This window comes from Phyllopteryx taeniolatus, chromosome 15, assembly GCF_024500385.1.
Source record: "Phyllopteryx taeniolatus isolate TA_2022b chromosome 15, UOR_Ptae_1.2, whole genome shotgun sequence".
Lineage (NCBI taxonomy): Eukaryota > Metazoa > Chordata > Actinopteri > Syngnathiformes > Syngnathidae > Phyllopteryx > Phyllopteryx taeniolatus.
The window spans coordinates 4,200,143-4,228,106 of record NC_084516.1 but is presented as its reverse complement, the minus strand read 5'-3'; the positions used below and the strand labels follow the sequence as shown (position 1 = coordinate 4,228,106).

Genomic DNA, 27,964 nt, shown 5'->3' with positions numbered 1-27,964 from the left:
CTCCAGTAAAACATGGAATTACACTTAAATTAGTATCCATTCTGAAATCGTTTTTAAGGGTATGCCCAAATGTTATGGGTGGAACCAATTTTGACTGCTCTTGAACAGTGAAATTATACTTAAGAAAAAAAAAACGTTTTTTTTTAAATATAGCCAAATATGGGTTGACACAATTTGATTCCTTAAAAATTTTTTTTAGATGGCAAAATCTTATTTGACCCAATTTTGACTCTATAAACAATTGAATTGCATTTTCATATATAAGGAAAAAAACTTCTAGATGCCAAAATCTATTTTAATCTAATTTGGATTTAAAACATTTAATTACATTTAGTTCGCATGTTACTAAAAAAAAACAAAAAACTACATGACCTTTTCAGCGCGATTCAATTTAGAGGACATACCTACTAAAATATAGCATTTCTTCTATCTGTCAATAAATTTTATTAACTTCCATATACTCACCCACTACCCATTTTGAGGCACAGGACAACGTGTAAAGATGAAAATAAAACCAATTTGACAAAGGATTGAAGTACAAGTACTGTATATCAAGCTTTATTGAGTGCTGTCAGCAAGAAATGATTTCGCTGACATTCCAAACCCCCCACAGACCATGAACGCAACATCACCCAAGGCCTATGAAAAGTCATTTGACCATTTATTCAATACCCTACTCGGCGTTGCAAATGTATTCAATATACTTGATACCCAGCTCATGGTCACTCGTCCTCACTAGGAAAACTTTGGCATACTAGCATAACTATGTTACCGGTGAGGCAAAATTGTGACAACGGCGCACTACTGGTCAAGCACTAGATGTTAATAACTAGAATTTAATCTCGCTAAGGTAGTAGTAGCACAGTTGTTAACTAGTGCAGTTTTGCCTAACTAGTAAGATGCAGTTACCCTACGACTGAGAACCAAGAGCATAGAAGTACATAGATCCTAAGGTGGATGTAAAGGATGTCCGTATAAGTTCTTATACAGCTCTCCATAATTATCCTGTTTCAGGTCCATGTACTAGTACGCTCTTTGTCCTCACCACAAAGACAATTGAGCGCACTAGTATAACAACAAGGGCACAGTAGTAGAACCACTTACTAGTAATGTTTTTTCCACTAAATGACATTACTGCACCAGTAGGACAACTACATTACTGAGGTGAAACTACCTTGGGTATTTTGGTGCTACTAGTGTGACATAACTACTAGTTGAATCTAGTAGTTAACTAGTAACGTCTAATCATGTACAAGTAGGCTAATAGTGTTGGGGGTAGTGGGGGGGCAATTATTAGTAACAGCTGTACTGGTGCACTGAAATGTCTTACCAGTTAGCAAACAGTTTACTAGTACATGGACCTAAGATGGCGATCAGAGATATCGAATAAATGCTCAAACGGCTTTCCATAAAGGCCAAACTAGAAGGACATCTTTGAGGTTATGAACAGGTCATTTAAATACCAAGACACCCTTTTTTTTTTAATACAAAAATGTACAAAAATCAACATTTGCTTGAGTTGCATCTCTCAATCAAGAACATTTCATTTATTTGTCCGCTAGCAGATGTGGTGTTGTCCTTCTAGGTCACAAGTGGTTGACAAAGAAGGCAGGGAGGGAGAACATCTTTGACCACGGAATGAGCTGTAATGTCCTAAGACCTGAGAAGAAGACGGCAAAAAAACAAAATGGGGACAGGTCAGGAGTTTCAACCTTTTTCCATGCAGACTTTACGACACTTCATCCAACTTGTCAAGACAGGAAGTAAGTTTTAAATGTTGAGGCAGGCTGGCGTTTGACGAGCTTACGACACTACTCACAAAAAAAGTTGGGGATATTTGGCTTTCGGGTGAAGTTTCAGTATGAACCTAACATGCACAAAACTTAATTTGACATTCTCTAAACTTTTGAATGTCCAGCTGTAGAATGTTTCAGTACAACTTGCCGTTCTCACAAAGACCATAGTTCGCCACTCACTCAACGAGCTGTGTCATTTTTCCCCCACACCATCGCAACAATTTCTATTATCACAACACATACTGTTCATACCATACATATATTGTTCAAGTGTGAGGTACATAAACCTGTGCGACTTCTATGTTGGCATCTCTTCCTCATAATCTACTCCATAACTCAGCGGTCAGCGGAATCCAAAGCGATGCAACACAGCCATCAACAGGGATCAGTGGTTTACAAATCTGAATTTCACAGACGAGCTGGGTGAGACCATCTCCCACGCCTACCGCGTTAAAAAAACATACTTGTCGAATATACTGAATAGTTGGACGTGCATTCAAAACTTTAAAGGTGAAATTAAGTTAACCTCTAAAGGTTACAGTCCATTTTAGTTTCATTTTGAATTTCAACCCAATGCCCAATATCCCTAACTTTTTTTGAGTACTGAGTAGCGTGCGTCAAACGAAACATTCCTCGCAGCCAGGATGCTTTTCAGACAGAGAAGGAGAATCGAGGGAAATGAAACAAGGATCAACGTTAAAGTCTGAAGGGTTTATTCTTGGATTGTAACGTAGCGGTCAGTTTCCAGTGTGGCGGGGTGTCCGTCGCGCATCTTCCACTCTGAATGTCAGAGGACGAAAAACATCACCCCCGTCGGAAGGAGAGGTGATAGCGAGTCTTCCAAATTAAGAGAATAATAATAAAAAAAAAAAAAACCCTGAAACAGTTCCTCTGTATGTACACCAGTCCGCTTTAACGCGCTCATCTTGCCACTATGTATTGGCTGCGTGGCTCAGACTTTGGGGGTGCAGCTGCTGCCTCTTGTGCTGCTCCTGCACGGCCAGCTGCTGGAACTGGTCCGACGTGGACAGCTTGTGCATCAGCGGCGACACGCAGTTGGCCGGAATGATCAGTCCTACAAGAGTGCGGGAGACAAAGTATAACAATAGTCTTCAACTCTTCATCACCAGTTTCGAAAGAATTCCAGGAATTTGGTGTACATAAAATTTGGAGGGAGCCCATGTTGAGAGCAAAAGTCAAATGCATAGCGGCCCCATGCCGAAGCACTCACCGACTATCCGCTGGCCGTCCTCGGTGCGCAGGCGTACGATCTGCACCTTGACGTTGGTGCCGCTGACGGGCGTGAGCACCTCCTCCAACTCGTTCCACACGCTCAGCACCGAGCCACACAGCACGTAGTACGTGCGGCAGCGCAGGCCGATCTCGCACTGCAGCCCCATCGAAGCTTTCCTACAGTTGCCCCGCCTACGGACGCAAAGAGCACAATGACGGCCATCTGCAATATTGTTCACAATCCAATTGTGAAGTGCATACATACTATGCAAGTACATGCGTACTTGACATGCATACCAGAAAGCATGCGAACAGATCTTCGCCGACGATGTGTGCTGCTCGTTCCAGTGCTGCTTGGCATCTTCTGACAGGACCTGACAAAACAAGAAAATTTTTTTCCCCACCCCTTCTAAACAGCACCTCATAAAGTATGCCAAATTCTTTGTGTAAAAAATCGCTCCCGCGAACCTTCTTAAACTTCTTCTTGATTTCGGCGTACGTCTCCAGCTTTAGCTGCCTGCCCGTGTTGGGCCGGTAGACCAGAAAGAGTCTTTTCTTTGCATTCACCTCCTTCACCAGGATAGCCGTCTTCTTGTTGTTCCGTGACTGAAAGAGTCAAGCACATGCACTCTGAATGTGTGATGTGACTTAAAGTCACTTGTTTTTCTTTTCTTCCATTTACTACATCTATTTATTATATAAGTTAGCATACCTGCACATAGAATCCATCATCTGGTCCGTTCTGCTCAGCCCAGGCGTGCGTCGCATCCTCCCAGGACATCCCTCGCTCCACGCTTACCTGCCCACACACGCACATACCGAAGACAACACACATCAGGCAACCTCACGTCATTCAACCCCAGAGGTGGCAAAAGTACTCACAATATACTTACAGTAGGCTTTACACGATCAGGTTATTTGGGGCCGATCAGCGTGTTTAAAAAAACAACCCATCACAGATCCGATCACAAGATTGAGCAATTTGTCTATTTAATTGACCTGTTCTTTTACTGTATATACTTGTGTACTTAATTACTCAAAAAAATATTTACAATAAACAATGTATCTTTGTTCATCTATTTATGCCAGTGAGGCGTAGTGACAGACAGAACAAATGAATGGTCTTCTATTAGATGGCAGGAAGTAAATCCAGTAATTAATGTATCCACTTTTTGTGACATTTTTGTTTGTTGGTGTGCCGTGAGATTTTTCAATTGTAAAATATGTTCCTTGGCTCCATAAAAGTTGCAAATCACTGCTCGTCATATCGTGTATTCTAATCGGTCAGGTCAAACCAACATTACATGACAGAAATAATGGGTGTTAACTTACTGTAATTAAATTACTTTATTGTAATTAAATTACTTCACCCACACAGAAACTTTAGAGCATGATTTGACAGAACGGTGGCATGTTTACGTCCAACCGTTCGTGCTACAACTCGCTTGCTAGGCTACATAACGTTTTGTTGCCTGCTTGTATCGTATTAAAAGTACGTGAACATACCTCAAGCAAGCCTTAAACGAACGTCCTTTCCTGTCCTGAGCACCGGTGACACAGCCAACACACGTTTCCCCCCATTTTGTTCTTATAATACAGTCGGCGTGATCCACTCTTCTTGTCATCGCCACGGTAACAAGTGTACCCGGTCGTATTTGAGTTGACAAGATAAAGCCCAATGATCGTAAAAAACGGGATGATGTGGTGGTATCGGAATACAAGATTTTATTGCAGTAGTTTGACATCGTGAAAGCAAATTTGTCTTGTAGTCTGATCCGGGCATTACGTGTTGCCTGTCTCAGACGTGTTGTCTGTCCCACACCGCCGAGATTTATTATTATTATTATTTTTTTTTTTAAACGAAGAAAAAGCCAGCTAGCGTAAAGCTCAGTTTTTCATGCCATTAAAACAACTTTTTCAGTTTTGCTAACTTTGATAATTGACAAAAAAAATCCTAAATTAGCTCATGATAATAAAAAATACAGTTTTTTTTTTTTTTTTTTTTTTTTAAGATTAGACAATGTTTGAAGGCCACAAGCTAGTGTTTTTTTTTTAAGCTGGTACAAGACAACGTATTAGCCACAAATCCTTCTTGTAGCTGATAAACAATTCTGTTCAATGAGGCCATGGATGGGGAAAATCAGCTGACTTTCCATCTATTTACATATTTTTTTTTTACATCGTGCTGTAAACCATAGGTGGAAAAAAGTAACAGGTGTATTTTGACAAAGTAAGGACTAGAAAGGTGTAAAAGTAAAAACCGTCAGAAAAAATACTCAAGTTAAGTACAGATCCCTGAAAAATCTACTTAAATTCTGTAACTTAAGTATTTATATGCTACTTCTCACCACAAACGCATTGACAGGAGCCTACCGTGAAGAGCTCAACGTGGCCGGATGCCGTGTAGCCCGGCGTCAGGAACTTCTTGCAGTCCATCTTCTTCACCTTCTCATCACCAGAGCCGAGATCTAATAAGAGGAATGAGCTATATTGTTTGTTGTCAACAACAACAACAACAAAATTTAAAAGTGGGAGGGGAGAAACGCACCGAGAATGCCCATGTCGAATCTGCCGCTCCGCTTGGCTTCCTGGATGACGGCCGCCAGCGTGTCAGAGAAGTATTGAAACAAGGCATTCTGCTGGTGGACCTCCATGCCAAGGATTCGGTTCAGGAACTTCCCAATATTGTTATAGTCTGTTGGTAAAAGTAGGGGGTCACATTAAATGTATGGAAAAGCAAACACCAGCAAGAGAATTGTACAGTAATGCTTTCCAGTTGTGAAGCTTACCTTTGTCTAGCGACAGTGCGTTGTATCGGTCCTCCAGATTAATGAGGCCAACACCTATCAAGCCTCTCTGAACATCTAAACAAAAATGTCATCCATGAGAGCAGAGGTGTCAAATGTACAGACCGCGGGCCAGAACCACCCCATCGGGTGGTCCTATCTGGCCCGTAGGGCTAGAGAACACATTAACTGCAAAATTTTATATGCTACTTCCCGCATGCCTGTCTATGGTATATTGCAATATATATTAGCATTAAACTAGCGGACTTTCATTAGACAAAATGATATGGTTTGGTGAAACATTGGTATTTAAATATTCAATGTTTGAGTCTCTTTTGTTGTACGCTCTGTGTGTATTCCTGCTCCGTGTGTGTTAAAATATTTGTTTGAAGGTTTATAATTAACATGGAATCTATGCTCATTTCCGTTAGCTCGTCTATGGTATTTTGTATGGTTTTGCATGATAAGTTAGCATGAGGTTAGAAGACTGTCAGATGAAATTATATGATGACTTGGTTGAAAAATTTGTTGTGTAAATATACAATGTTTAATTCTCCTTTGTTTAATGTGTCAGTTTTCAAGTACAATTCAACTGGAGTGACAAAAATCTTGAAGCAAGCACACTTCGCCTCTTATTTGGAGTACTAAGGGAGCGAGAGTCTTCATTTCCTCAAGGTGATAATATATGACAGTCTCCCATTTCTTGTCAGCGAGAGACCGAGACCAAGCACTAAGAAATACATTATTGAGTGTTTTAATAAAAAATGCATTTTAACAATTTAAAATGTTTTAAAATTGTCTGGGAAGGGTAAAACTATGAAAATGTTTTTTGGCCTCTATCACTGGCAGGTCTGGAATGTATCCTCTGCGATAAACGGGGGTTCACTGTAATGTTTTATGATTTCCAAAGAATCGTACCTTTGAAGAAATCTCCTTTAAAGTCCGAGGGCGGGGACACAAGCGGCGTGTCGAGCTTCACTATCGACTTCATCACGATTTCAAGAGCATTTCGGCCGTACTGCAATGAGAAATGTACACACCTGAGTTCACAGTGGAATAATAAAACATTGGTACCGGTAAGGAACTCCTATGACTCTCATTAAGACACCACTAAGACGTTAGTGACCGTGTTAAGTGGCGCTATTAGAATTTCATGTTTTAGGGCGGTGACCCAACCTTGCCGCCATGCTCCCCCCACATGCAACGACAAAACCTTAAGATTTTGAAATTTAGAATTGTCTGTCGAGTAAAATTGGTCCAAATTTGAAACAAACTCAAATGTGTAACTTCAGGGCATCTTGTGCTTACTTTGTTGTCAAAGTTGAACCTGCTGAGATCTCGAGTTTCTGTTGCTCTTCTGTCTCCGTGCGTGAGCGCCCCCTGTTGGAGAGAGCACAAGACATTTAAGTCAGTCTGACATTTAAAGTCCAACACAATGTTTGGAATAATAATGAAGTATTCACGCACAAGACTTTCTAATCTTTTGGCCACGATCGAGGCAAATCTCTGCTCGCCGGCCAGCTCGGAGATAAGGAAGACATACTCAGGAGCCGTGACCTGGTTGGACCTGTGAGTTCTTCCTGCGGGTTACACAGCAACAGTGAGTTATACGATATGAAGTCACAGAGGAGGCAGCAGAGGGTTTCTGCAGCGAGTCTGGGCTGTACTCACCGAACTGCTGGATGGCTCGGTCGGCGCTCCACGGCAGCTCCAGCGTCATGTGGACTCTACGGCGCTGGTTCTTGACCCGGCGGTCGGCCTGCAGCGAAATGCCTGAGCTGGCCGCCTCGGAGATGATGGCTATGTGCTAGGTGGCGAGAGGTGGCAACAATCAATAAGACTAATGTGCAACTAGTAAGCTGCTATTCCAAAAAGTCGTTTTTACTCTTTACCTTCTCCCCATCCATGAAGCGCTGCTTCTCTGTCAGGTTGAGGATTTCTACGGGTACGTCCAGCTCCGAGCGAGACTCGTACGTTATGGTGCCGTCGTCGTTGCTGACCACGCGGCCTTTGCGACCAGTCATCTTGAGAAAGGCAGGCAAGGATAGGGATGAGCTCAACATTCCTTTTTTACTGTGAGTCAAAATTGACCTGTCTTCATAGAAAATAATGGTATAAGATTGAGGGGGAGAAAAAAAAAAAAAAAAAAAAAAAAAAAAAAAAAAAAAAACAAACAGGATCAGGTTATCTGCAGGTTTAACAAACTCAAAGACTTTTTAAGGCTACTTGGATAGAATTTAAGCCCTTCAACTAAATATAACCATTAGGACGAGGAAAAAAGCTTGAACCATTTTTATAGTGATTACTGACGCTCACAAAAATGTACCCAATTTTTAAGTTGTGGCAAAGTTTTTCATATAAAATAGTACACACCCTGACCAAGCTTATAGCAATGTTAGCTCAAATTCCGTATTTTCTACCTCAGCAACATTTTCAGGTCCTCCCAGATCGTCGATGAGTTCGTCCAGCGTGTTGGGCGGCAGCTCCTCAGCCAGCTCCTCCAGTTTCTCCAGGAGGTCCCTCTTCATCTTCTGAGCATGTTCCACGGCGTCCTGACTCGTCAGGCAGCTGTCTTCGGGCTCTGCTTTGACTGCACGACCACGTGCGTTTAATAATCCTTCCCCAAAAATAGAAATGAAAGTGCAATTCAGTTAAAGGGCTGGCGTTTACCTGCAGTAGGCATGGGCGTAGGGGCGACAGGTGCGGTGAAAGCTGGTCTGGTGGAGCCCACGCCCGACGCCAACAAGGCACTTTGAATGGAATCGGGGTCAATGCTCTTCCTAGACTTTTTCTTCTTCTTTTTCTCTTTGCTCTTCTTGGGCTCTTTTCGGACGAGCCAGGGATCTGAACAAAAGGCAGGAAATCAGACGTTCACCATGTTGGTACTGTACAGTGAACCAGAGAAGATCCCCAACTAGTAAGAGTCGTTCACACAAAGCAGAGAAAATATATCCCTGTGAGTATTGTTATATGCGGTTTGTATTACTGCTCCATGTGTTGGTTAAAGTAGCAGTTGTTTTAAGGTTTGTAATTACCGTAACATCTATGCTAAGTAACGTTAGCCCATATATGAAATTTCACATTAACGGTAAGCTAGCAGACTTTCACTACACAAAATTAGAAGGTTTGAACATAAATAAATATAAAATGTTGAATTTCTCTTATTTTGTGTATCAGTTTTAAAATAAACTACAACTGGGAATGAGAAAATAGCCTGAAGCAAGCACACTTGGTTTCTTATTTGGAGAACTGTGAGAAAGAATATTTTCCTTTCCTCAAAGATGTTGTACAACATAGCCTCCCATTTCTTGACAGCGAGAAACAGAACAGTTTTTGGGAATACTTTAAAACATCTTCACTTTAAAACGGACCATATCCTCCACAATAAACAGGTTCACTGTCCAAGCGTCAGCAGTCACGGTCCCTACCATCTTCGCCTTCTTCATCAGACTCATCTCTGAACGGGTTGAAGTCGTCGTCCTCGTCTGCCGAGCTGACCGACTTGAAGCTGTCGTCGCTGTCCCCGTCCCTGGCCGAGTCTTTGTCAGACTCCTCCGACTGGCTCTCGTCAGAGCTGGTGCCTGACAGTCCCCCGTGCTTGCGAGGCTTCTTCTTCTGTTTCGTCTGGATATCCAGTGCTTAAGAAACCACAACACGCATATCTTCATTTCTGTCTGAAAGCCAGATGACAACCTCAATTCCCATACCTTTTCTTTTCGTTCCCTTTTGCTGGGATGCAGAGTCACTGGGCAAAGGGGTCTTCTTGGCCGAGAGGTCGATGCCCAGCAGGGTGTACAGTTTTTGTCTGTCAGGAGCTGGAAAATGCTTCTCCACCAGAGACTGCAGCACACCTCTGCGACACGAGCAAAGAAAGTGAATGCATCTCAGTGGTGTGTAAGACAACTTTTTTTTTTTTTGCCCAAGGGACTACTTACTTTGCGGTTGATACAAAGTCATTAAGCTCTCCACCTCCTTCTTCCAGGGCCTCCAGAGTTCTAGCTTCTCCGGTGGACTGCAGACCGATCACAATGCACTGCGAAGAGGAACTGGTGAGCTTTTTTTTTGTTTTTTAAACAAAGAAGCTTAGTGTGCAGTAATTGGGCACAGTATATGTCCATTAATTAAAAATTATGTTAGTAATAAGTGTAAGTAATGTAAGTAAAATGTATCCATCCACAGTCCTTAAAACTGATTTGCCTTCTTAATGTGCTCTACTGATTGATTGAGCAGGTAGTTAAAGGGTCAAGTCTCACTTTTCCGTTCTGGACCTCCTCCCTAGCCAGCTGGACCACCCTGCGGACCTTGGAGGCGATGCAGAGGTACTTGAAGAACCTCTGGTGGGCTGACCAGAACTGGCCCCACATGGACTTCTTCATGCGCTGCTCAGCGTCCATCAGGTTGGCCGCCTGCTGGAACTTCTCACGGGCGCTCACCCACTGATCGGATGAAGCGACGAGATTTCAAGATAAATTGACACATTTGCGCAAGCTAAGGTGTGGCGATGGTAAAGGACGGCGGCGGACTCACCAGCCTGACGGACTTGTTGTACATGTGAATGTATTGCTGAGTCAGGGGGACCTCCTCGATCTTGAACGTCACACCTGTGAAACTCAGCTGCCGCGCGATGTACATTCCCCTCAGCTTCATATCCATGGCGACGATCTCCATGGCACCCACGCCCCTGAATGAGAGAACCCATGAAAATGTGCTTAGCGTAGCACAAATGGTGGCCGTGTCATTGTTTGCAGATGAAGCAAATTTTGTTATTTTATGGGTTTTTACAGTACACAGGCATGTCCAAATTCAGTTGTGCGCCTTAAAGTGCAGTGCCACATTGTGCCACAAAATGTTGAACACGACTGAGGTCTAATGGAAGCGCAAGAAAAGTTCCATAAGTTGTTTCCACAGTGCAAAGAGAAAATATCCTGGCGAGTATTGTTGTTTGTCATTTATGCCATTGTGTGTTGCTACTCTGAAGGTTTATAATTAAGAGTTAGCCCGCATATTCAAGATTTCACATATTTGGAGACCTCTTGAAAACTAACGTGTTAATCGGGCCCTTAGTATTACTCATGGATTTTTGCTATTCACTACAGGGCTTGCTCCCTATTCCCATGAATCGCAGAGGAATACAGTACTGGAACAGATATGCAAATTTCCGTTAACCCGTCTATGGCATTTCCCATTAAGATAGAAGACTTTCGTAAACAGAAACATTTTGCTGTTTGGTGGTTAAAGATTTTTTGTTTTATTCTTTCGCAATCACCTGCGCTCAACCGCTTGAATGAAGTTCCCAAACTCCTTAAAGGGCGTTTTATGACCCCAGATGCCCAGGCGGTTCATATATGCCATGTTTCTTGGTTCCGAAGCACCTAGTGAGAGGAGAGAACATACAGTAGTTTCAATGCTTGGCCGTCCTCTTGAGGAACTTTAACCCCGGCCGCGCGCGCGGGCGGTCGCACGCGCGCACGCACGCACCCCCCCCCCCCCCCCCCCTACTGACCTGTAGCACTGGCGTACACCACACGAGCCTTGGGGAGTTTGTTCTGAAGCTCCAACACAGCCAGTCCGGTTTTTGTGGGTTTGGATGATCCAATGGGACACACATTTTTAGCCTTGTGACACTCATCATAGACAATCTGAGGACGGTCAGATTAAGGAAACGTCGCAAACCAAAGTCTTATCTTCTCGACCAGTGATTCCCAACCACTGTCGCGCAGACTTACCACTAAGTACATTTGTGAGTAAATTGAGACGAGCATAATTATTTCACGATACTTTGTTTGTTTTGCCGTGATATTTTTCCAATATAAAATATGTGCCTTGGCTCAATTAAGTTTAGGAAACACAAATCTACAGGTGCAGCAAGAAGGTTGAGCACCAGAACGAAAGGATACGACGCCATCAAAGTCCTCGCCGCACCAGTGGAGCAGCTGCTCAAACCTGGTCTTGTACTTGCCGCCCGACTGGCTCTCTCCGATCAGCGAAGAGTAGGTGGCGAAGATGACACCTTTCTTTACGCTGCCGTTGTGCTTGGAGGAGATCTTGCCATACTTGAACTGGAAAAATAAACGTAGTTGAGTCTCATTGTGGAGTCCCAAAACTTAAAGGGAACATTCATTCATTTTCCGTTCCGCTTACCCTCACTAGGGTCGTATCATAGAAAATTTTGTTTTTAATTGCTTGTATACAAATACAAAGTTAGGCCGCTACGTCTCCCTAAAAGAACAACATGAAATCGTACCTTGTTCAGGGAATGGACCTGAATGTTCTTGGCTCCGATGTCCCTCAAATCTCGCTCTGCGTCATACTTCAAGTCATTGGAAACACTAAACCTAAAACACAGGAAACCGAGATCAAACTTTTCTATTTGTAAATTTACAGAAGATCACAAGGACACTTGAGCGTATTTACCAAAGTGATCGCTTCCTGCCCAGGAGGTAGTTCTCATAGATGATCCCGGCGATGGTGCGGCCTTTGCCCACACCGGCGCCGTCGCCGATCAAGTAGGCCGCTCGGTCGCCACTCGGCAGGAACGTCTCGTGTTGCTTTGCCGGCAAAATTTGATAACGGTCAAAATAGAAACGTGCGACATCGGCGAGGTCGAGCGAGAGGCGCTCAACGCACCTGGGCGGCGTACGTAATGGCTTCCAGCTGTAGAGCCGACAGGCAGCCGCGATCGATCACCTCCTCCGGGATAGACAGGCGGTACCACACGTCCGGCGGGCTCACGCTGGACAGGGAGCTGGTCTCCACGACTGGGTCGGGATGCCGCAGGCCAACTTTCACTGTGTGGGACAGGGTGCAACTCAGTGGTAGGGTTGGGCCCCAAACCTCGCTACCACTCAGTGAAGGGCCAGCAAAGCCTTCTTCCCTGTTAGTGCTTAGTGACGAACTGAGATGTTTCCATGTACAGTATATCCATGTATCTGATTTACACTGTCCCCGTGTGGCTAAGGCACGCACACCAGAAGGACCAGCACGTCGTCAATTGGAGCAAAAAAAAATTTTGGGGCAAAAAACGGTTACATTTCTTTACATTCTCAACGGCCTTCTCTACTCATCCAGAAAGGTACAACACCATACTTACACTTCATTGGCATGTACTCTGCATAAGTCTCCGCATGACCCAACTCCTCCTCCTCCTCCTCCTCAGGCTCATCCTCCTCCCTCATCCCAGGTGCGTTCTGCACAACAATGGACAAATGGTAAAAATACCCGTCTGCTTTCAAGAAGCTATCGCGTGTGGTCTTTCACTCACCAGGGAATGTGAAAAAGCATGCATTTTGAGCTCGTCGTTATTCCAGGTTCTAACGACATTTTCCTTCGCCGCAGTGTTTTCCTTCTTGACGCCATTGTTCATCTCACCTGGAGCCCAAACATGGATGAGTCACTTGACACGTAAATGAGAGATGCCTACTCTCCCAATTTATCTGAACTGCTGGAAATCAGTACAAGCCCTGACATTATGAACGTCAAAGGTCCGCCTGACAGCGAGCGGCGCAGGCAAACACGACTGAATTGTTGTGCAATGGTGTTTTACAATAATACTTTAGTTCAACAATAACTTAATAATATTTGTAATCTCATTTGTACCAGTGGCTAATAAGCCGAGCGAGGAGAGTTTCTGTCACCGAAATGCACGAGGGCAGTCAATGAATAATTATTGCCAACCGCCTCTCAAATATCCACAATCTCTCCTTTAATTATCGCCCCGTTTCCCCTCTTTCGCTACATCGACGAAGGCAAATTGCTTCTTGTTTTGTGCCATGTTGTTTGTGGGTCAATTTAAAAGAAAAAAAATACAGTCCAAAAAAGGTGGTGCCTGAAAACGTTATTTCCCGCTAAGAACATCATGGGTGTTGCAGCGAGTCGGTATGTGCACGAGGGTTAGTGTGAGTCGCTGACTAATTTGCTTGCGAATGTCCAGTTCGGTCACACTGGCCCGCGTTGTTCCGTGTGCGGCAGGCCTAATAGAACCTGACCGTGTCAGAATAATCAGAACCAGAATCATCTTTATTTGCCAAGTATGTCCAAAAAACACACAAGGACTTTGTCTCCGGTAGTTGGAGCCGCTCTAGTACGACAACAGACAGTCAATTGACAGAACACTTTTGAGACATAAAGACATTGAGAAAAACAATCACTGAGCAATAAAGGGTTGCTAGTTATCTGGTAATGCCGGTACAATGTTTTTTTTTTTTTTTTTGACAATTGTGCAAAAAGATGCAGAGTCCTCTAGCACTTAAGAGCAGTTTCAATGACTAATATACCAATAGTCCGGTGCAATGACCATTGTGCAAAGGCCACAGAGACTTCAAGGAGTGTATCCAGTTTAAAGTGACTAGTAGCGTGATAATCTGGGACAATGTTGATTGCGCAAATGTTGCAGATACTCCTCAGTCAGTGTGCAAATGGGGTAGATGCTACTCTGGCATGAGTGGCCAGTATTGGTCAACAACAGATATGCAAATTATGCAGCGTGGTGATACTACTACAGAGAGTGCACGAGTATCTATAATTGGCCCGACAGAAATGTAACAACAAACTCAAGACAAAAAAACAATTTTAAATAATTGGTAGCGTGTTGCAATTGAATTGTAGGTCAGGTGTTCAAGAAGGGAAGAAGCTGTTGGAATGTCTCCTAGTTCTAGTTTGCATTGTTCGGTAGCGCCTACCTGAGGGAAGGAGCTGGAAGAGCCGGTGACCGCGATGTGGAGGGTCCGAGAGGATTTTGCACGCTCTTGTCTTAGTTCTGGCAGCGTGCAAGTCCTCAAGGGTGGGTACCGACAATCTTTTCAGCAGTTTTGATTGTCCGTTGCAGTCGGAGTTTGTCCTTTTTTGTAGCAGAACCAAACCAGACTGTGATGGAAGAACACAGGACTGATTCAATGACCGCTGTGTAGAAATGCCTCAGCAGCTTCTGTGGCAGGCCGTGCTTCCTCAGAAGCCGCAGGAAGTACATCCTCTGCTGGGCCTTTTTGAGGACGGAGTTGATGTTGATCGCCCACTTCAGGTTCTGAGAGACTGTAATTCCCAGGAACTTGAAGGTCTCGACGGTTGACACAAGGCAGCTAGACAACGTGAGGGGCAGCTGTGGCGGAGCATGCCTCCTGAAGTCCACAATCATCTCTACAGTCTTGAGCGTGTTCAGCTCCAGGTTGTGTCGGCCGCACCACAGCTCCAGCCGCTCCACTTCCTCTCGATATGCAGATTCGTCACAGTCTTTGATGAGGCCGATGACAGTGGTGTCATCTGCAAACTTCTGGAGTTTGACAGCCAGGTGCGTTGAGGTGCAGACGTTCGTGTAGAGAGAGAAGAGCAGCGCAGAGAGGGCACAACCTTGGGGTGCCCCAGTGCTGATGCTGCGCGTGGATGAGGTGGCCTCCCCCGGCCTCACCTGCTGTGTCCTGCCCGTCAGAAAGCTGTAAATCCACTGGCAGATGGCAGGCGAGACGCTGAGTTGGAGAAGCTTGGAGGAAAGGAGTTCAGGGATGATAGTGTTGAACGCTGAGCTCAAGTCCACGAACAGGATCCTCCCTGCACTTTCGAGGTGTTCTAGGATGAAGTGCAGTCCCATGTTGAGTGCATCATTCGCAGCCCTGTTCGCTTGGTAGGCAAACTGCAGGGGGTCCAGCAGGGGACCTGTGACACTCTTGAGGTGGTCCAGCACGAGACGTTCAAAGGACTTCATGACCACAGATGTCAAAGCGACAGGCCTGTAGTCATTTAGACCAGAGATTGCAGCTTTCTTGGGGACTGGAATGATGGTGGAGCGTTTGAAACAGGATGGTACTTCACACAGTTCCAGAGATCTATTGAAGATCTGTGTGAAGACTGGAGCGAGCTGGTCCACGCAGACTTTGAGGCAGGATGGGGACACATGGTCTGGGCCTGCCGCTTTGTTAATCTTTTGTTGTTTGAAGATGCGTCTCACATCCTGTTCGTGGATGGTTAATTCAGAAGTCAGAGGTGTGATTGTGGTCGGTGATGTGGCTGGGTGGGTGTGGGGTGTGAAAGTGTCCTTTTCAAATCTGGAGTAGAAGGTATTCAAGTTGTTGGCTCGTGTGCTATTGTTCTAGTGTGCGCCTTTCATTAACACAAACTGGCACAGTGAAAGTGCGTTTGATTCACAATTGCAGGGTTTCCTCGGTTTATGGCTGTCCTATCATACGAGGTTACAAACAGCGCAATTAACTAGTTTGCGCAGCGGCATGAGAATTAATAATTGAATTTTGAAAATGAAATGTATTGGGTCGTTATAGATTTACGGGCGAGAAGGTTTTTTTCCCACTAATATTGACTAATTCTGAGTTAGTCCGAGTTAGTGATAGACTGTCGGTCATGTTCCCAATTATTGTGGTACATTGTCCCACAAGTGCGCCAATTTATTTTGAGTCGCTGGTTTGATTTTTTGCGAGCCAAAATTAAAGTTGCGAGCAGGCTTCACATACACCGTCACTCAAGTGAAGTGGGGGGAAAAAAAAAAAAAAAACCTGAGCAATCAAGGTAGTGCAATGTCCTCGCATGAGGGCAAGGGGAGCCACAGTTGCAGATGCACTTTCAAGCGTTCGTTGAACTGGACAGTCAAATACAAAATGAGAACGCTCGCGAGGAGCTGGTGTAGCCCACAACTCACGCCCAGACAATCACACACACAGACTAACCGACCGACCTGACACCAGTTCCTGACATCACTCACGAGGCCACGCCCCTTGAATGCATACATCCAACACAAGAACATAGTACAGTATGTACAGTAATTAGACTATACAAAGTCAGTTTGTTTATTTATATAACTATGCTTTAGTCTGTTTTTATACAACAGTGTTATTATTTATTAAATATGGTGTTTTTTGGGGGGGCTGAAGCTGATTAATGCCATTTCAAGTAATTTCAATGGGGAAAATTGCTTAGTAAACTGAGTTACGAGCTTGGTCACTGAACAAAAACTTGCAATTCAAGTGTTCGGGGCATTGGCACTTGAAGGTATCATTGTAGCGTCAACTCGACATAAATCTTAGGTGCACATTGAACTTACTGGGCCCCGTGGCGGTGGCTACGGGCGTGGCGATGTCCGACGGTGGCTTAAGCTTCATGAGCTCCACCAGACTGTTGCCCTTCAGGCCCGAACTCTTTACGTTGCCTGCCCTGAGGAGGTCTTTCAACTGGATCTGTGTTCAACAGGAGAACATGTGAAGAAAGCTGGGGTGGGGGTAGAAAAAAACCCAACAGATTTTTACCTGGTCGTGGTTTGAAGGCACAGCTGTGGACACTGAGGGGGGGTTGCTCGTGGAGGTGGGCGTGGATGAGCCCCGCAGGGCGGAATTGGCGACGTGGACCACCTTAGTGACAGTGATGGTGTGTTTGACGGGGTTGCCGGCTGACGGCTTGGTCACGGCCGCTCCGAGCGACGGTAGCTGATTGAGCTGATTTAAGACAAACGTGGTGGTCGATGGCTGAGGTTTGTGCTGCTGCGAGACGGGGAAAAACATTTATACAGTGAACACCAACTATATCGCAGTTCACATCCCCACTCGTAGATTATTAAGGAATCATTTTGTATGGATTTTTACAGTATATTGTACGGGCAAATTCGAATTTGGAGTTGCGCATCTTCAGTGTAGTACTGAGTTGTGCAAAAACATCACGGGCAGCACTGAGCAAGATAGATGCGGTGTAATCAAGAGCAAGAAAAGGCAAACACAGATAAAGAATATACTGTTTTTGCCTACCTGTTTTTATGTTTTGCTGCTCCGTGTGTTAAAAGCAGTTGTTTTAAGGGTTTTATCAGTTTTACAGTAAACTAACTTGGAGTGACGCACAAACAGCTTGAAGCACGCACGCTTGGGATCTTGGAGAACTGTGCAAGCGAGTGTTCTTTTCCGTTTCTTCTAAGCAATGTTATACGATCGGTTTCCCATTTCTCATCAGTGACAGTGAGAACAGGCACTCAGGCATAGTTAAGTGTGTTTCAATGAGTTTAAACGTTTAAAATATGTGGGATCTGTAAATCAATACAAAAAAAAATATGTATATGGTCTCTCAATACTGTTGATTTTCACCTATTGCCTGGGGGGGTCTGGAATGTATCCCCTGCAATTAATGGGGGTTCACTGTACAAGTGGGAATATAAAAGGACATCTGTTTCAGAAATTCATTTTACCCTGATAGTCACAACGGGGCCTGGAGATGGCGACTCGGTTCGGACAAGTTCCCCGGACTCTGTTCCCAAGCCGACGTCCAGGGCGCTGATTGAGATAGACTGAAAGACACGCGGGAACACCTTTAACACACCAAAACCTTTGAGTTGTTTTGTTGTGGAGAAAAGGCGGTGAGGGGAGGCCCATCTCACTTGCTGAGTTGTGGAGGGATGTGCGACATCCTGAGAATCGACATCAAACAGTCCGATGTCGTTTGGGCAAATGCCGCTCTCGCTGAGAGCAGTGAGAAGTAAATCCTGTCCGGGATCCATCTGCAAGACAGAAAAATGACAGAACTATTATTAATACCACAAGACAAAATTACCAACACCACAGGAATAAAGCCAAAGACCAAATAAAATATTACATTTTCAATTTTACATAAAAAACATTTTTGACAAGGAAAAAAAACATCCACTTCTTTTGTTAGGTTTGTTCCATCATTTCATCTAATGTGTTTTTAGCTAAATTCATAATTTTACCAGAGTATGTAAAACGTGCCTACAGTGGCATCTTTACATTTGTATACATTTGACATTAACTCTAAATTTGACGTTTTTCCAATAACATTGCATTTTTTGTCTCAAAAAATAGTTTTACTCTTGAAACACTGCAACTATTCTTGTATCATCGCAAAATTTTCTGTCAAGTAAAAATAAGTTTCCTCGAGAAATTGCAACCTTTGCCCCTGAATTTTTTTTTTTTTAATTACAGATTCTCGTAGCAACGTGACTTTTTTCCTATAAAATAGCATTTTATTCCCATATAATTCTGCATTTACTCTCAAAAAACAGAAACTAGTCTTAGAACATGACTGCTTTTCCTTAAAAGTATTATACATTTTCAAAATATTTGAAACTTGGTCGTAACACTGCAATTTTCCTCCTGCGACATTGTGTCCCTTGAAACATTTTGATTCGTGAAACACAGCAACTCCACCCCCTTTAAAAATAATTGTATTCGCATAAAACAATTTACTGGCCTTGTTCTTGTAACACTGCAACTTTTTTGGGGAACAATAACTATTCTTGAAACTAATTTTTGGAGGGAGTGGGGAGTTGCAATTTAGCATTGAAACATTTCAGCTTTTTTTTTTTCAAAACAGTAACTATTCTCAAAACCTTTTTTTTTTTTATGTTAACAAGAGACATCCACCCTGTCAGCAACTTCATATTTGCTGTTTGCAAGTCCATTGCCTGCTTGCAGGTTATCTATTAAAAACAATAGTGTGAATTACTAACGGCATACCATCTACTCCATACATTAAAGCTCACAGGAAAATATTTTTGAGTGTGTGAAATGGTAGTTTAAAAGGCACCTTATGGGGAGTCTTAAACACCCAAAAAAATATGTCATGGAGATAACGACAGGAGAGAGGAAAAACTGACGAAAACTTTGAAACCGCAATGACTCACGTTGCTAACTTCCCAAAATGACTTGTAACAGTTAGCTTTAGCGGCTCAAGCATGAATATGACGATTTAAATAAGAAGGTCGGGTCAAACAAGACACGTGTTTGCTACGTCCGGCTTCCGGTTTCCTTTTGACAACGTCGCTGCTAACAGCTAAAAACAGCACACTTTAAATCATTACAAACTATTGGGCCCATAAACACGCAATTCAGCTTTCGGACTAACACAATACTTCTAGCGGGAGTTATTAGCCGAAATTGTAGGTCGACTGTCCCCAGGCAGGGTGACACAGCCCCGACCAAGCTAGCATGTTAGCTTGACTAAAGGAATCGAAAGCGGACCCAAATTCGTTTTTTCTTCTTTTTTAAAGACTGACACAAATTGGAGTTAAATGAGCCCAAAGAATAGGTCGCGCCATGGCTTATGTTCCCGGAAAAAAAAGAAAACACGCAGTCATTGTATTTGCTTGTAAACAGCTGCGGCGAGCTCCCAATGTCAGTACCTGAACGCAACACATGATGCATCCATTTTCTATTCGCAATGTCAGCCGTGTAACTGAACACATGTTTTGTTTGTTTTAAATTGCTCCTGCTTAGCACACGATAGATTTCAATAGTAGTTACATGAGCTCCAACTCGGAAAAGGGTTTAGCCCTAAGTGAGCCAGCAACTAGATACGTTAGATAACGAAAGACGTGAGTTCACGAAGGGCAAAATTCGGCGGGTGTCTCTCCTCCGAGATTCCCCCGAAGAAGGATCACTTCAACACGGTTGAGTCGGCGGGTTTGCCTCGCCTGTTTTGTGTCATCGCTGCGGCTACGCTAACGTTAGCAACGCTGAATGGCCAAATTAAACCACTGCACACCGGGTAGCTCATGGTTGGGGGGGGGGGGGGGAATACGCACACAATACTACCGAGCGAGCGGTAAATTATTCTTTTCCCTGCGAGAGGAGTTTAAACGACGTAGTTCCCAGGCAAGTGGCCTTACTTGAGGGGCGGTAGACGGGACGCTGTGGGTCCGCAATGAGGGCGCCGTGCAGCGCTCGTTCGCTTGTTGTCCTGTGCTGGCTCACGCCATCTTCTTTTTTTTTTTTTTTTTTTTTGTTTCCCCCAATCAAGCTCTCCGCCGCATGCTGGTCACGTGACTTGCACAAGGCCTCGCTCAGCCGCCCCTAGTGCCGCTCCTCCAGTCGTCGAGAACTTCGTCTGCCGGCCGCGGGCCCTCCACCAGCAGCGCCACTGCGGCCGTCGGAGCCACCGCCGCGCCGCCACGACAGCGCATCGGCACAAAGGAAAAGCGCGGCCCTCTTTGATGCTTTTGACGCAAACGGCAAACATGGCATCGGTCAAACGCGGTAGCGAGGCGTCACGTGACCCCGGGGCGAGTCTTCATTCCTCTTCTTCTGGTAAGCGTTGAGGACGCTTAGAAACACGGCGCCACCTGTCGTCTTGGAGGTGTGACATCCCCTCATCGAAACAATTGTATCAATGCAACAATGCAAGGAAAAACATAAAAACTCAATTTGAGGGGGGGGGGGGGGGGGAAACCTTGCGAAGGGACCGTCATCCCTTCCAGGATGACCAGGCTGCAATGGGTGTCGAGTGCGCAACATTTATCACATAGTCTGGACCTGCACAATGTTCATTACGATGGCAAGATGCTGTACAATGTACATAAGAGTCCATTTAAAGAGAAAACCCTATTTTTTAAATGAAATAACTAAATGTAATCATTAAATTGTCATCCAATATATGACTTTTTTTTTTAGATATTATCGTAATATTTCCCATGTATATATTATTTGCATTAAACTTGTCTCTTTCAATTCCAAATGTGATGACACTGATTTCTGTAGCATTGGATCTGCTTCTTTTTTTTTTTTTTTTTTTATAAAAGGTCCCATGATGTGCCTTTTCAAGCTGTTGTTGTTGGTCCAAAACACAGCAATACAGAATAAAAAAAACAAACAAACAGCAACAATGCACAAAACGATAAACAATCAGCATAACAAATGCACACACAAGAAGGTTGGCTCCCGTTTCAGTTTAACTCTCCCTCGGTGCATCATATATTTAAAATGCAATGTTTTTATATCGGAGAAAGCCATCTCCGTGTTGTTTTTTGAATTATTTTATTTTAAAGTCATCACTTTATGGCAAAGAAAATAATGGCGTAGGAAAAAAAAGTGATTTAACAATAAAGAACATCATGCATTATTTATTGCCACTAACTTCACTCATTATGTTACTTTATGGCCTAAATCTAAAGATAGATTTATCCGTTAATGCTTTTTTTTCTTTTCATTTTTTTGGTATGTGAAAATTGCTGTAAAATAAAAAAAATACTAAGGAAGTAGGGGAAGTACTGTAAAAAAAAAAATAATCTTTGTTGTTGTAAGCATTAAGGGACCTAAAAAGAGGTTTCTTTATTCATTATATTTTTTTAGATTAATAGGCCGATTAATCGGTTATCGGTTGGGCTCTAGTATGTTGTTGTGTGTGACCACAGATAAGAATAGGTGATTTGACACGCCGTTTTGAGCCGTGTGCCTATGGGGACGCTAAGTTAAGAGGAGCAAAGTCGTCAGCGCATTCCATGTGCGGATGGCAAGAAAACCGAAAAAAAGGATGCCAGTACATTGTGGGGCATATGGTTGCATACAACTGCATACAATTACAACAAGAGAACTCGGCGTAATATTTTGGGTTTAAAAAAACAAAAGATGTTCTGTATTGATAGCACACTCTTTGGCGTTGGTAAGAAAATAAACCTCGTGAAAATCAGTTGCGAAATTAGCGAGTTACTACTTATTTTCAATGTCCGTCCACTGACTTTGATGGGAACATCGACCCCTGCAACATGGCCGCCAGGTTGGCACGTCAGTTATAGCCGTGACGCTACAGCACACTGGCGCATCTATTATTCATATCTATGTTTGTGACATACGGCTTGTCTCATTCACATTAAAAGCGTTTCTCAGAGACGAAACTAGTGTGGGTCGCTAGAAAGGCAGGAACTAAAATGTATTGTACAAAAGATAGAAATGAGAGCAATATGTAATGAACGTGTTCGATGCAAAAGCGGAAGTGACGACACTGGTTTCGTCGTCGTGGTTTCCGCTTCAGTTACGGCCACACACACACATTTGTACACTTGAATGCACACTAGTAGTCATATTTTTAGATAATATACGCATGATAAGGTAGCCACAACGATAAACGCTGTAAAATAAAACACGCATATACTTTGTTAGAATTACTGTACTACAGTAAAGTACGGACTACAGGCGGCGACATTTCCCCATTCCACCGCTGGTACAATCCGTCGAAAAAATGGTGAACTCTTAACAGCCGTGGACGCCTCAATGGTTTGAGCTGCGTGAAGGTGAAGACGGCCGACGGTTTTGTCTCCTCGGAGCTAGCCTGTCGTCCTCGAAGGGACGGCCGGGGGCAGCAGGCGCGAGCTGAGGCTGGAGCCTCGGGGGACCAGTCGGACATGAACGGGGTAAGTTTGAGACAACATGTTCGACAAAATGTCCCAGCGTCTCACCTGATGTCAGGAACATAAAAGTGGCCAAATGTGAACTTCTTGAGTTGAATTTTACACACCAGAGTGTAAAACGTTTGTTGCTTAGTCCACACGAAAACGAGCTTTCTACTCTTGCCTGATAGCTAGCTATAATTTCCCCACGTTTAATTGAACTTTAAAACGGCAAAGGTGGCGAATTTAAAACCAGAGAAAAGCCTTTAAAGTACATTGTAGGCTCCTTTTTGATATTTAGTCGTCCTTCATATTAGGCCTGTCGCCTTTGTGCTTTGACCGTTTAAAGGGAACTGTGGGCGTGGATTTCCCACCCCATTGTAAAAAGCAATGACATTCAAAATATTTTTTTTTTCTCTTCTTGGATTTGCTTTTTTTTATGCCTGATGCCAAACAAGCTTTGAAACATTAATGGGTTAATGTGCCTCAATTTCCACAGAAATAAATAATAATACGCCAACATTTCTTCCCAAAATTAACCTTTTACATCCACTTTACAGTATTTTCAGCACATTATACAGATGTGACTCTTGCTTCTGCTCCAGGAGGAAATCCTATGCAGTCAACACTGTGCCCCCGCTTCAAGTTGTCCTCAGTCGACGTCTCCGGTCCGCGAGGAAAAGATGACCAACATGGCGCAGGAGAGAAGAAGTACTTCCCAGTGTTGCCAGAGGAGCGATGTCCAGTGGCTGGGAGAAGGTGTGAAACATGTCGTAGTGGTTTAGTAAAAGCTGGACCAGGGTTTTTCCAGGCTCAAATTGAGGCAGAGGTTGTACCATTCTGTCTATCAATCGCACATACAAGACAAACAATATTATAAGAGTTTTGATGATGGCAGAGGTTTTTCAGACCGAGGCGGCACGAAATTAGGTGGAGGCAGCCACCGCCAAATTTTATAAGCAGAAAAACCTTGTTGACATAACATAAATACTTACATACCGATGATGAATAAACTAATGTTAAATATAGATTTGTTTCCCTTCCCACCAGGCCGAATCGCAAATGGTATCGGCCCGACCGCGAAAGATTGCCACTCTTCGGACACGGCAAGGCAGCTTTCCTCTTGCTGGTCAGACGAATGTACATCACCTCTACAGCTTCAATGTCGCCTTGAGCCTGCTGCAGAGCGCCCCATGCAGCTCTCTGCCGACAGGCATCCCGCTCCTTTGCACAGTAGCAACCGAAGCTCTGCTGTGCCCCGCCGCAAGCAGCAAAAGCGAGCCATGCCCAAAATGTGCGCATGTTTTTGTCACTTTTAACCACCTTTGGTTGATTTATCGCACGTCTCATGCGTTCTTTTTTTATTTTTATTTTTTTGTCTCTCCCGAATAGCCCCCGAGGGAAAAACTCCCAGAACAAAAAAGTTACCGACTTCTTTCCAATAAGACGCAGCTCACGAAAAAGTAAAACGGAGCTCAAGGTAACCTGAAACGTTTTGATTTGTCAAATCAAGTTGCATCCAGTTCCAATCCAAAATGGACATTTGTAAGATAAATACATTTCGATGAGAATCTACACATTGTTAATAAATATGATAGAAAAAAAAATTAAGACATAATGTGTAAATTAAAAAAAAATATGTCCCATCAAGTTTAATCCACATCTGATCCAGATTTCACATTTGCATCTGAGTGAGAGTCTGCACATTAATGTAATTAAATATGCCCTTATTAATTTATTTTTAATTCACAAAAAAATAAACAAATAATCAAGAGAAATCTGATCCAGAGTTCACATTTGACACAATTTAAATATAATGTTGATGAAATTTTCTACATGCGATGTCTATGCACAGCTAGAAGCTGTTATGTTTAATCCAGATCTGCCAGATGTTTGTCAGCCATTTAAACTCACGTGAGAATCACACATTGCCACTAAAAAAAGATCAATGGTTGAAAAAAGTTGTGTATAATGTGCAAAATCCTAAAATAAAAAGTGAAATCAAGTTTAATCCAGATCTGTTCCAAATTTCACATTTGAAAGTGATTTGAGTGAAAAGCCACACATCGATAATGTCTATCAGTGATTATATTAATATATACTAATAAATACATTTTACGAATAAATACATTTTAATAATGAGTTATCAAGGTTAATCCTGATCTGAATCAGATTGCGCATATTTTGTCGATAAAAATTGTGGTGAGAATGCGTCCATGGGTAAGGTCATTAAAAATAATAAAATTGATCAGGCTTGTATAATCAATGATTAAAAAATATAAAATCTGGTTTGACTCTAGATCGCATCCAGATTGCAAATGAAACAGCAATGCAAATGTTTGTCATTTGTTGTGTATGTAGGATTTTTTATTTATTTTTTTACATTTTGTCTTATTATTACTGGAGGTAATAATATTCATTCAATTAACGCTACAAACCAGGCACTAACCAGCTGTTCTTTTCTGTCCAGTGTGAACAGAAGCACCTCATTGACCACCTCATCACAAACGGGATAGAGGAAGGAATGCAAGTACGGACCTTTCCTGTTTACACTGCTTACACCTGGAAGATGCCAGGAAGAACTATGTCTATAATGAGTAAAAACTATTTAATTCAATCCAGATCTGTTCCAAATTGTGCCTATGTTAGCATTTTAATTAAGTCGAGAAGCCACAATTATCACAATAATACAATACAATACAATGTGGGCTGGGGGGGGGGTGCCAAATCAAGGTTAATCCAGATCTGATCCAGATTGCACATTTGGAAGCAACGTGTGGCAATCCTATTTTGAAGGTGCGGCACATGGAGGGAAAGGGCCGAGCGGTGTTTGCCACGCGACACTTCCGGAAAGGCGAGTACGTGGTGGAGTACCACGGAGATCTCCTGGAGATGGCAGACGCCAAAAAGCGGGAGGCGGAGTACGCCCAGAACCCGGAGACGGGCTGCTACATGTACTACTTTCAGTACCTCTGTAAAGCTTACTGGTACGTGCTCACTCATTGCGTCCAACGTTGAAGAGCAAACATTTCCCACTTTTCCCACAATTCCATATTTTCCATGCGAAAAATCCCATTGAAATGAAAGCAGGCCTTTTTGTCACACGACACTATGCTCCACATCCAGCGTGGACGCTACCAAAGAGACCAATCGTCTGGGGCGTCTGATCAATCACAGCAAGAGCGGCAACCTGCAGACCAAATTGCACGACGTGGACGGCACGCCGCACCTCATCCTGGTGGCGTCGCGGGACATCGACGAGGGCGAGGAGCTGCTGTACGACTACGGCGACCGAAGCAAGGCGTCCATCGCTGCGTACCCGTGGCTCAAACACTAACTCCAGGGAGAACCTCTTTTATTTATAAACACAACTCCCAAAAATGTAGAGAAGGTCAAATTAAGTTCACCTGCAACAGTTGTGTTGCCCTTTCAGTTAATCCTGAAATTTCACCACAAAGCCGTTTTGGGAGCCGTGCTTCATACACACTTTATTTTATTTTTTTCTCTACACATTTTCTACGGATGACGCACGTGGGCATACTTCTAAAGGTTGGTGCATTTTTATACCTTTTTTTTGCGCTTATTACTGCACTGGTTTTTAAAGGACACTGAATTCAACCTAGAACATTCTTCACATGGTAGCTTTGAATTATGGGTTTTTGCTTGTTTTTTAGAGTTGGATGAATTGGAAACACATTTTTAGAGGGTCTACTTCTGTTTTTTATTTTTGCAAAAATAGCTTCTTTTTTTTAACAACTTGGGAACCTTTTACATTTGGGCCACACTGAAAAGAAAATAAAGTAATTCTTCTACCGGGAACACATTGTTTTTTTATGAGAATCAAGTCATGTTAAGACCTTTTAGAATCTATTTTTAAGAGAAAAAAAGATTTGGAAGATTAAGGTCCTAGTTATTTGAAGAAAAAGGGTCACATTTGATTAAGAAAACCTATTATGAGAAAAAGTTGTCATTGTTTAAAAAAATAAAATTGCAATCTTATGAGAGTAGTAAGGCCCTTATTTTTTATTTTTAAGAAAAAAGGGTCACATTCAAGAAAAACTAAGAAAAAGTCGTTATTGTATGAAAATAAGACTTGTGAGGGAAGTCGAATTCGCAAAAAAATAGTGCGAGAATTCTAATTCTAAGAAGCCTAATTCATGGGTTAAAAAAAGTTAAATTTCATAGGGGGAAAAGTTATTTTACAATCAAAGTTAAAAATATATATGTATAATTTTAAAACAAAGGTATAATCTTTCAAGATTAAAGTCCAGTTTTGGGGGAAATGTCCTTTTGAGAATTTATTTTTTTAATCCTACGAGGAGAGTCGTCGTCCTATGAAAATAGTGTAGTTTAGAAGAATGAGAATACAAATTGAAATGTTACCAGAATGAGAACAAACTCGTGATGTTATGGTAATTAAGTACCGATACTTTTGTGAGAAAAAGTTGTGAGCTGAAAATTTTGTAATTTTAGGAGAAGAGTCATATTAGAAGGAGGATAATAACGTAATTTTAGGATAAATTGTACTCTTACAAGGATGTCACAATTTTTTCAGGGATTCCTTTTTTTTTTTTAGGATAAAATATGAGAACCAATGTAATCTTTTGATTTTTCAATGATAATGTCAAATACAGTAATTTTCCTTTTTTTTTAGGATAACGTTTAAATTACAGGAGAAGAATAGTCATCATCTTAATGAGAATGATGAAGTTGTAGGATGAGAAGAATTGTCGTATTTTTTGATGATTGAATTTTTTCCAAAAATGAAGTAATTGGAATAAAATCCTATTTTTGGAGAAAGAAATTCTGAGAAAGTCACAGTATAATGAGAATAGTTCTCAAAAAGTGTTGTTTATTTTTTTTCCGAGATTAACATCGTAAATTTACAAGGCTAAGAGGAGTAGTGGGGCCAAATTTTGAAATTAATTTGTTAAATGACTTTTCCTCGTTAGATTTAGATTTTATTCTCGTAATATTCCAATTTTCTTGAATTTTTTTGTTTTAAAATTTGTATCATGGGGGGGGGGGGGGGGGAGTATCCTTATTCTTGCTAT

At 42.7% G+C, this 27,964-nt stretch overlaps 2 protein-coding genes across 5 annotated transcripts; one reads left to right on the top strand and one right to left on the bottom strand.

Moving 5' to 3' along the window:
- Positions 1–530: 530 nt before the first annotated feature.
- Positions 531–23,170, bottom strand: sbno1 (strawberry notch homolog 1 (Drosophila)). Of its 4 annotated transcripts, none has more exons than XM_061798949.1 (33): positions 22,980–23,170; positions 18,171–18,290; positions 17,982–18,080; positions 17,059–17,289; positions 16,857–16,989; positions 13,077–13,183; positions 12,906–13,002; positions 12,443–12,603; positions 12,230–12,363; positions 12,060–12,150; positions 11,713–11,874; positions 11,319–11,454; positions 11,082–11,187; positions 10,343–10,496; positions 10,069–10,251; positions 9,751–9,848; positions 9,523–9,668; positions 9,244–9,453; positions 8,486–8,659; positions 8,236–8,405; positions 7,708–7,839; positions 7,487–7,622; positions 7,283–7,395; positions 7,124–7,195; positions 6,734–6,833; positions 5,819–5,893; positions 5,578–5,724; positions 5,403–5,497; positions 3,742–3,828; positions 3,498–3,635; positions 3,327–3,403; positions 3,028–3,221; positions 531–2,871 (listed from the first exon to the last, which is right to left on the bottom strand). In XM_061798949.1, exons 2-33 carry the CDS (start codon positions 18,288–18,290, stop codon positions 2,729–2,731), a joined length of 4,221 nt encoding a protein of 1,406 aa, XP_061654933.1. In that variant the 5' UTR covers positions 22,980–23,170; the 3' UTR covers positions 531–2,728. The 4 variants fall into 4 exon arrangements, with proteins under 4 accessions (XP_061654933.1, XP_061654932.1, XP_061654934.1 ...); XM_061798948.1 differs by lacking the exon at positions 22,980–23,170 and adding an exon at positions 20,418–20,886; XM_061798950.1 differs by lacking the exon at positions 22,980–23,170 and adding an exon at positions 20,418–20,886 and having other exon boundaries at positions 17,059–17,286.
- On the top strand, positions 22,294–26,729 carry kmt5aa (lysine methyltransferase 5Aa). Its single transcript, XM_061798958.1, has 7 exons — positions 22,294–22,934; positions 23,516–23,669; positions 23,961–24,204; positions 24,303–24,390; positions 25,381–25,440; positions 25,707–25,897; positions 26,037–26,729. Exons 1-7 carry the CDS (start codon positions 22,926–22,928, stop codon positions 26,245–26,247), a joined length of 957 nt encoding a protein of 318 aa, XP_061654942.1. The 5' UTR covers positions 22,294–22,925; the 3' UTR covers positions 26,248–26,729.
- The last annotated feature ends 1,235 nt before the right edge of the window (positions 26,730–27,964 follow it).